At 41.9% G+C, this 14,014-nt stretch overlaps 1 protein-coding gene across 19 annotated transcripts in view; it reads right to left on the bottom strand.

Moving 5' to 3' along the window:
• The window catches only part of LOC140481934 (leucine-rich repeat flightless-interacting protein 2-like), a 140,423-nt gene that overhangs the window by 72,377 nt on the left and 54,032 nt on the right, over positions 1 to 14,014 (bottom strand). For 13 of the 19 annotated variants that reach the window (XM_072578647.1, XM_072578654.1, XM_072578661.1 and 10 more), the window contains exons 6-7: positions 7,352 to 7,396; positions 4,237 to 4,287 (exon numbers count right to left, since the gene is read on the bottom strand). In XM_072578647.1, coding sequence (XP_072434748.1) covers positions 4,237 to 4,287; positions 7,352 to 7,396 — 96 coding nt within the window. The remainder of the gene's footprint in view (positions 1 to 4,236; positions 4,288 to 7,351; positions 7,397 to 14,014) is intronic. The other 6 variants (XM_072578650.1, XM_072578660.1, XM_072578664.1 and 3 more) reach the window with 1 other exon arrangement.

Raw genomic sequence — 14,014 nt, 5'->3', positions numbered from 1 at the left:
TGGTACAGGGATAGGAGAAACCCCTTCATAAAGTGACCACTGAGGATGCAGAATTCACACCCTGGGTTCCTGGTTGAGGAAGAAACTGTCAACATTTGTGATTAGATTGGATCAAAGGAAGGAGGAAAATGGGTTCAAATGATATTGAGGGCAGGGTGTATTTTTGTAATTGCAACCATTTACTTGCACAACAAACACAACCTGATTGGATTAAATGATCAGTTTCCATGTTGCAACTTATTTACACTTAAAATAAATTTATGATCAGGCAAATTTAAATCAATCAGCAAAACCTGTTTCTAATAATAAGTACACTATGTATATTATCATGTCCCTGATGGGAGTAGTGTGCTCTAAACCGAGCCCCACTATTCCATGAATCGTCATAGATCTGAAATATGAATAACTGACTCTCTGTATAGTTAATGTCTGATTGTAACTGTGATGTAAGATCAAAGAAACTCATACCAAGTATCATCAATGAACAATAAAGCACTTATTAGAACAAACTTATCCTCCAACCATTGCTAATATGCACATTTAAACCACACCTCTTTTGAATCCAAGCACACAATCATTCACACACATGTTAGGCAAGAATATTACATGTTGAAAATATAGGCAAAAACTGTCGATGGATCAGAACTGAAAAGCTGTTCTGAAGAAGAGTCACCTGACTCTAAATGTTAACTGTGTTTTCTCTCTACTGTTGTTGTCAGACCTGCAGAGTTTCTCCAGCAATTTCTGTTTTTGTTTCAGATTTCCGGCACTTGCAGTCCTTGTTTTACACAGGCTGAGTTGTGAATGGGTTCCATTAGCAGGACAATGGAAAGCAGTTGTTTATAAGTACAAGAATATTCATATATTAAGTCTTTAAATTTTAAAACTATGTATGAGATTATGTTCCCAACTGCAATCATTGGTAAGTCAGATGTTCATAAATCAGAGTACCAGTATTGCTGGTAGATATTTGAATGATTGAGTGCTGACCACTATCCATCTTCATTGAATCCAATCTACAAGCTGCTGTTTGTCAGTTTTTGTTTGCAAAGACACCTGTTGCCAGTAGGTCTAACAAAAGTATCAAAATCCAGCTTCCAGATGTTATCTGCTCCTATGTAACTATTAAATACTTCAACTTTTCCTTCACATTGTAAAGAAAATTGACAATCCATGCTTTTATTTTCCAGTTTATCTTTCCAAATAAAGTATCAGTATCTGAACTGAAAGAGACTTTGCAAGGTACAACAGTATAAACTGGATTACAGTACTGGTGAGTACAGGTCTTACTAATAATATTGGAGTATGGATTTGGTAGGACAGGTCTGTCACTGAATATCGTAGGTACACTACAGGTGGGGACATGTCATTCATTGGAGAACACAGGTACAGTACTGGTGGGTATTTGCCCATCACTATATACATGGTACAGTACAAGTGGGAACAGGTCATTCCTGTATGACACATAGGTACAGTACTGGTGGTATGGGTCTGTCACTGTATAATATTAGGGTAGAATACTCTGGGGTCAGGTCTGTCACTGCACAACACTTCACCGGGATACAGGTTTGTTACTCTAACACTAATATATTTTTAGATATATTACTGGTGGTAACAGGTCCGTCACTGTATAGCACTGGGTTACTTCACTACAGTCACTGTATAACACGCAGGGATACCATTATGGTGGAGACAGGTCTGTTACTAATCATGGGAACAATTGGAGATAATTAATTTATAGGAACAGGTGTAAACCATTTAATCTAACTCTGCTATTCATGGAGATCATGGTTGACCTGTAACTTAACTCCATATAATCACCTTTATCCCAAAATGTCTGAAAACCTCAGTAAACAAAAATTTAACAATCTTAGTTTTAAGACGAGCATTTGTTCCAATATTGAGTGCCATTTCAGAAGAGAGTTCCAGTGTAGATGTGTACCCTATTCTAAACTGCCCGACCAGCTGAAAGGTTTTTGTACTTTTCCTACTGTACACCTTATGAGCAAAGGCTAAACGGGCTGGGACCTGTCTAACTGAGTTTAGAAGAATGAGAGGTGATCTCATTGAAACATATAGAGTTCTTAAAGGGCTCGACAGGTAAATCTGAAAGGATGTCTCCCTTCATGGGAGAGTCCAGGACCAGACAGCAGAGTTTTGGAATAAAGAGATGCCAATTTAAGATAGAGATGAGGAGGATTTTTTTTCTCCCAGAGGGGTGGAATCTTTGGAACTCTTTCCCACAGACAGCTGTGGGGGCAGAGTCCTTATGCATACTTAAAGCTGAGATCGAACAGTTGAGGAATCAAGGGTTATGGAGAAAAGTCAGGAAAATGGATATGAGCAATGTTGGATCAGCCATGATTCTATTGAGTGGTAAAGCATGTTCGAGAGGCTGAATGGCCTACGCCTGTTTCTATTTCTTATAGTCATGTGGTCTTATGGTTTATTACAGTATGCACAATTTTACAATCTAAAGTAATAATCTAAAAATGCTCTTATAAACTTGTTAGGCGAGATTCCTGAGGATACATCACTTTTCAGCAAAAAGAATTCTTACATTTCTGTTGACTCCCTCAAATTAATTCCATAATTTTTTTTTGTCTCTGAATCAATCTGTGATCCCTTTCGATACCCAAGTTACTGACCTCTTGCTGTACCATAAAAACTGATGACAAGTAATTATTCAGCAAGGTAACAATTCTTAATGGGGACCTTTCTTCTTAATGGCCAATCTTTCCACTACGATTATTAATGTGTTGGATTTTGCAGCAGATCTTCATAGACATCACTTAAAATTAGATTAGATTTACAATGTGGAAACAGGCCCTTCGGCCCAACCAGTCCACACCGACCCTCCGAAGAGTAAGCCATCCAGACCCATTTCCCTCTGACTAATGCACCTAACACCACGGGCAATTGAGCATGGCCAATTCACCTGACCTGCACATCTTTGGACTGTGGGAGGAAAAGGAGTACCCGCACGAAACCCACACGACATGGGTAGAATGTGCAAACTCCACACAGACAGTCGCCCTCAGCTGGAATCAAACCTGGGACCCTGGTGCTATAAGGCAGCAGTGCTAACCACTGAGCCACCATGCCGCCCTCAGCTGAAGTATATTAACATTCACACAGACAATGGAATAGTTATTCCAGGTATGAAGGTTTGATTGAGTCTGAAGTTCAATGAGACTCCGTTTACCCAAGTGTCAGGTTTGGCTTGGGCTCTGGATCCACACTTCATTTACAATGCTTTTTGCTATGAACCAAACTCACATAGATATTCCTGGTATAATCTGAGCAGAACCCAAGAGTTGTGACTCAATACCATTCACCAGCACCCCACACCATGGGCATAGTAGTTGCAACCTTCTAAGTAGCTTGAACATCCACACGAGAAAGTGAGCACAAACTTAAATTGGGTAGGGGGAGTACACAGACAATCCACATTTTGGTTGCCAAATCAGATGGCACAACCAACCACAGAGACCTCAAATCAAATTTTGTATCTGTCCACAGTCATCACAAATCAAACTGCTTTATCTGTCCACACTGCCCTCAAAAGAAACTGTTTCTGCCAACACTACCCAAATCAAACCGGATAAACAACCACTAAGTTCCCAACAGAAACAATGCAAATGTCCACATGGTCTCCAAATCAAACTGTAAATGTTCACACAGACCTCAAATCAAACTGTGGATGATCATACAGACCCCAAATTAAATTGTATCCAAACCAGAAACCCAAATAACATTGTACGTGTGACCACACAGATCCCAAATCAAATTGTGTATCTGAACACACAGAATCCAAATCAAACTGTTACTGCTTAAATACAGTCAATAGCTTTCAGTTGGGGGAGCTTTTCTGAGCCCCATCTGCTTAACACCTAAGAAAATCAGGAAAGCCAAAACATTCCATGGCCCTGCACTGGGCCCAGACATTCTAATTAAATGTTGCTTAAATGCTAAAATAGCACAATGACTATTTGCTCTGCACTTGACATCATAACAGTTGTGAAATTAGAATCTACCATTTGCAATGAATCTGGTTAAAGAGAGACATGTGGGAATGACCTGAGAACATCCCATTCCATCCCCTGTGCCAGAGAAAGCCCGCATATTCACATAGGCTGACAGAAATCCACATTTCCAGACTGGAATTTGCCAGGGAAACAAACTGAAAACCAAGGTCTCCAAAAATCATTGTCATAAGAATAAAATGGCACTAACCCGGGTACTACCACGACTCCCCACTGAGGTCCAGTCATCTTCATCAGATACCTGCACAAGAAACAAGAGTTTGAACAAATAAACAGTACCTTCTGAGCATCTGGAAATCGAAGGAACAGAGCAAGTGAATGAGAGGAGATTGACACACACCACACAGTGAGTGAGACAGAGAGAAACACATTTACAGAGATGGAGAGAATGACAAAGAGAGTGTGTGTGAGAGAGATAGAGAGAATAGGAGGAGGACAGACACACACACACACACACACACACACACAGAGCCAGTGAGAGAAAAAGGGACATGATGACACGGAGAAGAAAGCAACACAGAAAAAGAAGAGTGGAAGGAGCAAAGAGGGACAGGGAAAAGAGGGAGATACAGAAACAAAAATAAAAAAGGAACAAACTATCAGAACAAACTACAGCAGAATATAAAAACTGACAGTGAGGACTTCTTTAAATGTATTAGAAGGAAGAAAGAGGTCAAAATGAATTGAGGGAGACAGTTATGGGTAATAAAGAATTGGCAGTAAAGTTAAACAGATCTTTTGCATCAGTCTTTATGGTGGAAGACATTTTGAACATCCCATTAACTCTAAAGAATATGAGGAAGAATTAAATACCATCACCACATTATTAGAGAAGTAGTAATAAACAAACTAATGGGGCTAAAGGCAGATAACTCCCTTGGTCCAGATGGTTTGCATCCTGGGATCTTAAAAAAAGTAGCTACAGAGATATTGGATGCATTGGTTGTAATTTGCCAGAACTCCTTAGACTCTGGAGAACTGCCAGTGTGACACCACGATTCAAGATGGGAGGGAAGCAAAAAGCAGATAACTATAGGCCGATTAGCCTAACATCTTATTGTTGAAAAGATGTTGGAATTAATTATCAAGTAATAGCAACACATTTGGAAAATCAGCATTTAATCCAGCAGAGTCAGCATGGCTTCACGAAAGGGAAATTTATTAGAGTTTTTCAAAAAAGTTCTGAACCAGAGAGGATAGAGGGGAATTAGTAGATGTGTTGGACTTCAGAGAAGGCATTTGACAAGCTGCGTTAGTTGAAAGGTGTTGGAGATAGTATGGACTGTGAATTAGCTAATGAGCAAGATAGGGGATTCTTTTTCAGGTTGCTGATCTGTAGTCATTGGGGTTCCACAAGAATCAGTACGAGGTCTGCAATTGTTTACATTACATATTAATGATTTGGAGGAAGGAAACAAATGTACTACAGCCAAGTTTTCAGATGACATAAAAATAGTTGTAAAGGCCAGTTACGAGAGAAATACCAATGGTTTACAGCGAGACATTGATAGGTTAAGTAGGTGGGCAAAAAAAGTTGGCAAATGGAGTATAATGTGGAGCTGTTCGTTTGGAAGGGAGAACAAAACAACAAAATATTTAAATGGAGAAAATCTGTAGAAACCTGCAACACACAGGGAGTTGGAGGTACCCGTGCAAGAAACATGGAAAGCTAGCACACAGGTGCAGCAATAATCAAGAAGGCTAATAGAATATTGTCCCTTATTTCAAGGAGGTTGGAGTATAAGAGTAAGGAAGTCTTACTGCAACTGTACAAGGTGCTGGTGACCCATATAATTTGGAGTAATGTGAGCAGTTTTGGCCCACTTATTTAAGGAAAGATATCATCTCATTAGAGACAATTCAGAAATGCTTCATTGGGATGATCCCTGATATGACGGTATTATGACCAAAGGTTGAACAGGTTGGAAATCTACTTATTGGCATTTGGAAGAATGAGAGGATTCTTAAGTGGCTTGATAGGGTAAATTCTGAGATCTTTTTTCCTCATGGAAGAGTCTACGGTCAGGGGGCATTGTCTCAGAATAATGTGGTACCAATTTAAGTCCGAGATCAGGAGGAATTTCGTATCTCAGTAGGTTGAGTGTCTTTGGAACTCCTTGCCACACAGAGCTATGGGGCAGATTTATTATGTTTATTTAGGATTGAGACACAGATTTTTGAGTAGGGTTATAGAGAAAATGCAGCAAGTGGACTTGAGGAATGTTGGATCAGCCATGACCCTATTGAATGGCAGAGCAGGCTCAAGGAGCTGAACAGCTTTCCCCTGTTCCTGTTTCTTATGGTCTTAGGGGAAGTGATAGCCTAGTGGCATTATTGCTAGACTATTAATCCAGAGATCCAGGTAATGTTCAAATTGGAATTTGAATTCAATTTTTTAAAAGTTTGGAATTCAAAATCTAATGATGACCATGAAACCACTGTCAACTGTCAGAAAACCCCATCTCAGTGACTAACGTCTGTGTGGAGTTTGCACGTTCCCTGTGGGTTTCTTCTTGATGCTCCAGTTTCATCCCACAGTCCAAAGATGCGCAAGTTGGGTGGATTGGCCACGCTAAATTTCCCACACTGTCCAGGGATGTGCAGGCTAAGTGGCTGAGCCATAGGGAATGCAGGGTTACAGAGATAGGGTAGGGGTGAGGGCCTGGGTGGGATGCTCTTTGAAGGGTCAGTGTGGATTCAATGAACCGAATGGCCTGCTTCCACACTGTAGGGATTTGATGAAACTGCTGTCTTTACCTGGTCTGGTGTACATGTGACTCCTGACCCACAGCAAAGTGGTTGACTCTCAACTGCCTTTTGGATAGATGGACAATAAATGCTGGTGTAGCTATTAATCCCTGAATGAATAACATTAAAAAAGGAGGGAGGATCCTTGACAGAAGCACTGATGCGGGACCAGGAAGAGAAGCCACAGTAGGTAATTTTCAGAACAGGCATATATGGTTAAGATTCAAACTGGGTGTGAGCAATCTTAGGAAATAATTATGTGGTCAGACTGTCAAAGGCTTCTAATAGGTTACAAAAGACAATGAGGAACAGGCTACTGTGTCACTGTCACACAATATCACAGGAAGTTGACAAGAAATTGAGAAAGAGCAAGAGAAGGAAAGAAATATCAGAACTAAAACTTATAAAAGCAGAGCGGTAGTGTGAAAAGCAGAGAAAGAGAGGAGGAGAGAGAGAGAGAGACAGAATGAGAGGAGGGAAGAGAGTGACAGACAGAGAGAAGGAAGGAAAGAGGGGATCACAGAAAGAGTGAGAGAGAGAGAGAGAGAGGTACAAACCGAAGTGTGTCTTCTGAACCTGCGAGAGTATTTTTCACTGTCTTCCTGTAGAGCCAGGAGAAGAAAAATGCAGGAGTTTGTGAACAGTTCGATCAAGGGTACAGCAACAGTTAGTCAGGAATATCTCACAAACTGAAAGGATGATAGCTCATAAAGGATGCATGCAACTGAAAATGTGAAAGATCAAGGTGTGGAGAGATGTGGGCTGGAGGATTCATCACTCCCTGTAGAAGGAAGTCAGAGATGGAACCCAAAACCACACAATTTTCTATATAGTGCCTTTTTATGACCAAGATGGATGAGAGACCGATGGCACTGGGGACGGAGTGGGTGGAAGTGGCTAGAGAGAGAGAAAAGGGGTGGAGTGGGGGCATGGACATAGGGGCAACTGGAAATAGTCTAGAGGCCTTTGCAACATGAGGCAATCCCTGGAGGCCTGACCGCAGGAAAGGACACTTTTGTTACTTAACACCCTGAAAAAGGTGCCAGCAAGGGAATACCGTTAACATACAAAAACCATGGTAACTCACACCTGGGTTACAGCACAGACACAATGGGCACCAAGAAATTCCAGATGGTACAGTGATGCCCTTTGTGGTTTTCTATTTTAAATCATGTAACATATACCACAGAAAAGAAGGTTGTTCTTGAGACCAATATCGTGAAGTTTATTTGCAACATTAACTATTTATAAGTCTACGATATCATAGGTTTACACAGCTTGTCTGCATTCTGCTCTTACTAAATGTTATTGTCATTATACATTCAGAGAGAGATGGGACATCATACTTTGTGAGGCCACATAACTATCTTATTGGTACAGTCTTGTCTGGTCTGGAATCTATGACATAAAACATCATGAACACAGAAGTATCTGGAGATTCAAAGAATTTGCAGAGGTATATGAAGGTATAGATCTGACTTTGAGGAACAGGGGATGTACAGAATATATACAGAGATACATGTGGGGGGCAATCATGTTTGGGTAGGAAACAGTAATGACTGCAGATGCTGGAAACCAGAGTCAATAGATGTGAAGCTTGAAGAGCACAGATCAGACACCATCTGAAGAGCAGGAAAATCAATGTTTTGTGCCGAACTCTTCGTCAGGACTGGGGAGGGGTGGGGAGTCCAAAAGTAAATAGAGGTAGGAGGGTGGGACTAGGGAAAGGGTAGGTGAGATGGTGATAGTAGGTGGATGCAGGTAGGAGGTTATAATGATTGGTCAGTAGGAAGGATGGAGTGGATAGGTGAGTATGAAGATGGATAGGTTAGAACAAGTCAGGGAGGCGCAGAAGAGGGTCAGGCTAGATGCTGGAAAAGCTGGGGGAGGAGGGATTTTGAAGCTGGTGAATTCAAATTCAAGGCTATTGGGCTGTAAGCTTCCCAGGCAAAATAGAAGGGGTTATTCCTCCAGTTTCCATTTGGCCTCACTTGGACAGTGGAGGCAGCTAAGGATGGACATGTCACCAGGTGAGTAAGAGGGGAAATTAAATGGATAGCAACTGGAAGGTCGAGTTGGTTAGTGCAGGCAGAGTGCAGATTCTCTGAAAACTGGTCCCCAAGTCTGCATTTGATCTCCCTGATACAGAGGAGACCACATCAGGAGCAACGGATGCAATAGAGGAGGTTAGATGTCGTGCAGGTGAATCTCTGTTGGATATGGATGGATTGTTTGGGACCTTGGACAGAGGCGAGGTGTGGGGGCAGGTGTTACACCTGCAAAGGGTGCAACACCTGGATCCGCACCTCCCCTCTCACCTCCATCCAAGGCCCTAAACAATCTTTCTAGATCCTGCACATCATCAACCTCCTCTACTGTATCCGTTGCTCTGGATGTGGTCTCCTTTGTATCGGGGAGACCAAACACAGACTCACGCACCAGTTCACGGAGCATCTGCACTCTGCATGCACTAACCCACTTGACCTTCCAGTTGCCTTCCAATTTAGTTCCCTCTCTGACTCACCCAGTGGCCTCCTCCACTGTCATAGAGAAGTACAACTCGTCCATGCCGACCAGATAATCCAACCTAATCTAGTCCCTTTTGACAGCACTTGGCCCATATCCCTCTAAACCTTTTCTATTCATATACCCATCCAGATGCCTTTTAAATGCTGCAAATGTACCAACCTCCAACACTTCCTCATTCCATACATGCACCACCCTCTTTGTGAAAAAATTACCCTTTAGGTCCCTTTTATACCTTTTCCTCTCACCCTAAAGCTATGCCCTCCAGTTCTGGACTCCCCCACCTCAGGGAAAAGACTTTGTCTATTTATCCTAACTATGCCCTTCATGATTTTATAAACCTCTATAAGGGCACTAAACAGCCCTAGCCTATTCAGCCTCTCCCTATAACTCAAATCCTCCAACCCTCGCAACATCCTTGTAAATCTTTTCTAAACCCTTTCAAGTTTCACAACATCTTTCCGATAGGAAAGAGAGCAGAATTGCTTGCAATATTCCAAAAGTGGCCTAACTAATATTCTGTACAGCCACAACATGACCTCCCAATGCCTGTACTCAATAGTCTGATCAATAAAGTAGGACTGTTATACAATTCTACAGCATGGAGACACGTCACTCAGCCCAAACCAGTCCATGCCGACCAAATATCCAACCATGCTAGCCCCATGTCCTTCTAAACTTTTCCTATTTTGGCCAAATGCCTTTTAAATGTTGTGAATGTATCCACCTCAACCACGTCTGGTGGCAGTTCATTCCATTTGCATACCATCCTCTGTGTAAAAAAGTTGCCCCTCAGGTTCCCTTTTACTCTTTCCCCTCTAACGCTAAACTGATGGTGTCTCATCCTCCATTCCCCAACCCTGGGAAAAAGACTAAGTGCATTCACCCTATCCATGCCTCTCATGATCTTATACACTTCCATAAGATCCCCCCTCAGTCTCCTTTGCTGTAAACAAAAGAAGTCCAAGCTTGTCTAACCTCTCCCTATAATTGAGGCCATTGAGTCCAGACAACATCCTTGTAAATTTCTTTTGCACTCTTTCCAGTTCAATAACATCCTTCCTAGAGCAAGTTGAACAAAACTGAACACAATATTCCAAGTGCGGCCTCATCAAGATCCTGTACAACTACAACAGAACTTCCCAACTTCTATGCTCAACACCCTGACCGATCAAGGCCAGTGTGCCAAAACCCTCTTTCACTGCCCTGTCTACGAGTGTCTCCAATCTCAGAAAACTGTGCACCTGAACTCCAAGGTCTCTCCGTTCCACTACAGTCCTTAAGGCCCTACCATTCACCATGAAACCCCTACCTTGATTTAACTTGCCAAAAAAAAAACATCATATTTATCTATATTGAATTCCACTTGCCATTTCTCGGTCCACTTCCCCAGCTGATCAAGATCCTGTTGCAATTTCTGAGAACTTTCCTCACTGTCCACATCACCATTTATTTTAGCATTATCTGCAAATGTACTAATCATACCTTGTACATTATCATCCAAATCATTGATATAGATAACAAATAGCAATGGTCCCAGCAACAACCCCTGAGGTACACCACTAGTCACAGGTCTCCAGTCCGAGAAGCATCCTTCCACTACTACTCTCTGCTTCCTACCATCAAGCCAATTGTGGATCCAATTTGCCAGCTTCCCCTGGATTTCATACGATCTAACCTTCCAAAGCAGCCTACCACGTGGAACATATCAGTGGCCTTACTGCAATCTACGTAGACTATGTTCCATCGCCCTGCGCTCATACTTTCCTGGTCACTTCAAAGAACTCTCTTCAAATTTGTGAAGCATGATCTCCCATGCACAAAGCCATGCTGTCTACTCCTAATCAAACCCGGTCTTTCCAAATGTATGTGTATCTTAGCTCTCAGAATCTTTTCAAGTAACCTACCGCAGATGTTAAGTTTACTGGTCTATAGGTCCCTGGTTTTTCTTTGTAGCCCTTCTCCAATAAGGACACAACATTCACTAGCTCCAGTCTTCCGGACCTCAACAGTGGCTAACGATGATGCAAAAATATTAGCCAGGGCCCTCGCAATTTCTTCTCTAGCCTATTGCAGTGTTTTGAAGACATCTGGTCAGGACCAGGAGATTTATCCACCTTCACACATTGTAATACATCCAGCACTTCCTCTACTGTGATATGGACTGACTCCAAGATATCACCACTAACTTCCCCAAGTCCCCAAGTCATCATGTCTTTCTCCACAGTAAACACAGAAGAAAAATATTCACTGTGGACCTCACTCATCTCCTACAGTTCCAAACATGCATGTCCACTATAGTCCTTGAGTGGACTCATTTTCTCTCATTATTCTTTTTCCTTTAATATAATTAAAGACCTCATTGGATTCACCCTCATCTTTTCAGTAAAGGTTATCTCATGCCCCCATTTCGCTCTCCTATTTCTTTCTTCAGTAAACTCCTGTATGTCCTGTGTATCTCTAGGGATTCCCTTGATACCAGCTGCTGGTAACTGAGCAGTGCCTCCTTTTTCTTGGCCAAAGCCTCAATATCTCTTGATTTGGAGATGCCAGTGTTGGACTGGGGTGTACAAAGTTAAAAATCACACAATACCAGATTATATTCCAACAGGTTTAATTGGAAGCACTGGCTTTCGGAGCACCGCTCCTTCATTATGAAGGAGCTGCCTTCCTGATGAAGGAGCGGCACTCCGAAAGCTAGTGCTTCCAATTAAACCTATTGGAGTATAACCTGGCGTTGTGTGATTTTTAACTCAGTATCTCTTATCAGAGTGAGGCCAAATGGAAACTGGAGGAACAACACTTTATATTTTGCTGGGTTGCCCCAACCGTCCTCCTTGCCTCCTTGCCTCCTTGACCTGTTCTAACCTGTCCATCTTCCTGCTCATCTATCCGCTCCACCCTTACCAATCATAATAACCCTCTACCTGCATCCACCTATCACCCAACCACCCTTGCCCCAGCCCCACCCCCTTCCTCCATCTACTGATGAACCCGAACCCCTCCCCCTCCCCCTCCCCAGTCCTGATGAAGGGTTTCGGTCTTAAACGTTGATTTTCCTGCTCCTCAGATGCTGAGTGACCTGCTGTGCTCTTCCAGTTTCACATCTATTGACTTGTGTATAGTGTAGGTACAGTGAATAAACAGAGGTTCATGGAGTTAGTGTAGTACGTATATTAGGTAAAATGGCTGTACACAGTTACACAGGGGTGTCATGTGTACGATACAGTGCATAGGCTGAAGCATGTGGCAGTATAGTGCGTATAGAGGTAACAATACATACAGAGGTGCAGCACACAGAGAAGCACATGAAAGTATAGTGCAGACACAGAAATACATGGAAGTATAGTATCTGCCCAGAGGTACAGTGCATATGTACAGGTACATGGAAGTCGTGTATATGCAGAGGTTATCAGTACAGAATATATACAGATGTACACAGGATGTACAGTGTGTACACAATAGTATACAGAGTTTTATGGAGGAACAGTGCTTGCACAGAGACACATGGAAGTCTGTACATAAAGGTATACCATGCACACAGAGGTATAGTGCATACACATTGATATAGTGCTTGTACAGAGGTACATAGAAGTACAGTATTTATTCAATTATAGTGTGTACACAGAGGTATAGTGTATCTAGATGTACACCAAAGGTGTACATAATAATACCTTGAGACACAGGCGTACAATGTATACAGAGATACACACAATGGTACACCAAGGTTCAGTGTGAACAGAGGTACATGGAAGTACAATGTGCACAGACTATGTTAATAGAGGTACAGTGTGTGCATAGGGATACAACAGAGCTACAGTGCATACTGAAGTACACCAACATAGTGTGCATACACAGAAGCACATAAGGGTACATGGAGCTATAATGCGTACATCGAGGTTTACGGAGATACACTTTGCGCACTCAGGTACAGGGCATACATACAAGTATAGTGTACACTCAGGTGTACTGAGGTACATGAACGTACAAGCTCACAACTGAATTCTGAATTGTTTTGTGTTTTGAAGACTCTGATCAGCCTCCCATCAGTCAGACCCTGTTTTCTGGTAGACCTTCCTGGACTTATTTCTGAATTTCAGTGAAGGGGAAATATTCAATCCAATGAGGAAATGGAAGAGTGATACTACCTCCTGGATAGTGAGGGTATTTCAACCACTCGGGCTTCAAGTCTCACCAAAATTCAAAGGAAATCAGATAATAAGACCTAGTCCACTTTACTGATAATTGGTGCATTTTCAGATAGTAGCTCAATCTGCATGATATCTGTCATGATTATGTCCAACAAAATCATTAGAGATACTTTGGGTATATTCACTGTTACAATCCTTCTGAAAGGTATTTGTTTAAGTTACTGATACCAAGTACAGAGGATTCCCACATAGAGTCTGAGGCAGAAATGGGGTTCAGTCTTGATAAACAGAATAGGTGTTTTAGAAAGTACTTTATAGCTAATTACATTAAGAGTGACATGAGAGTCCTTTGTAAGAACACAAGCTACACTTTTGAGTAAGTGCTTACAGAGGTAACAATACATACAGAGGTGCAGCACATACAGAAGCACATGAAAGTATAGTATCTGCCCAGAGGTACAGTGCATATGTACAGGTACATGGAAGTAGTGTATATGCAGAGGTTGTCAGTACAGAATATATAGAGATATATACAGGATGTAC

Source organism: Chiloscyllium punctatum, chromosome 10 (genome assembly GCF_047496795.1).
Source record: "Chiloscyllium punctatum isolate Juve2018m chromosome 10, sChiPun1.3, whole genome shotgun sequence".
In the NCBI taxonomy this organism is placed as follows: domain Eukaryota; kingdom Metazoa; phylum Chordata; class Chondrichthyes; order Orectolobiformes; family Hemiscylliidae; genus Chiloscyllium; species Chiloscyllium punctatum.
This window is presented reverse-complemented; position numbering and strand designations above follow the sequence as displayed.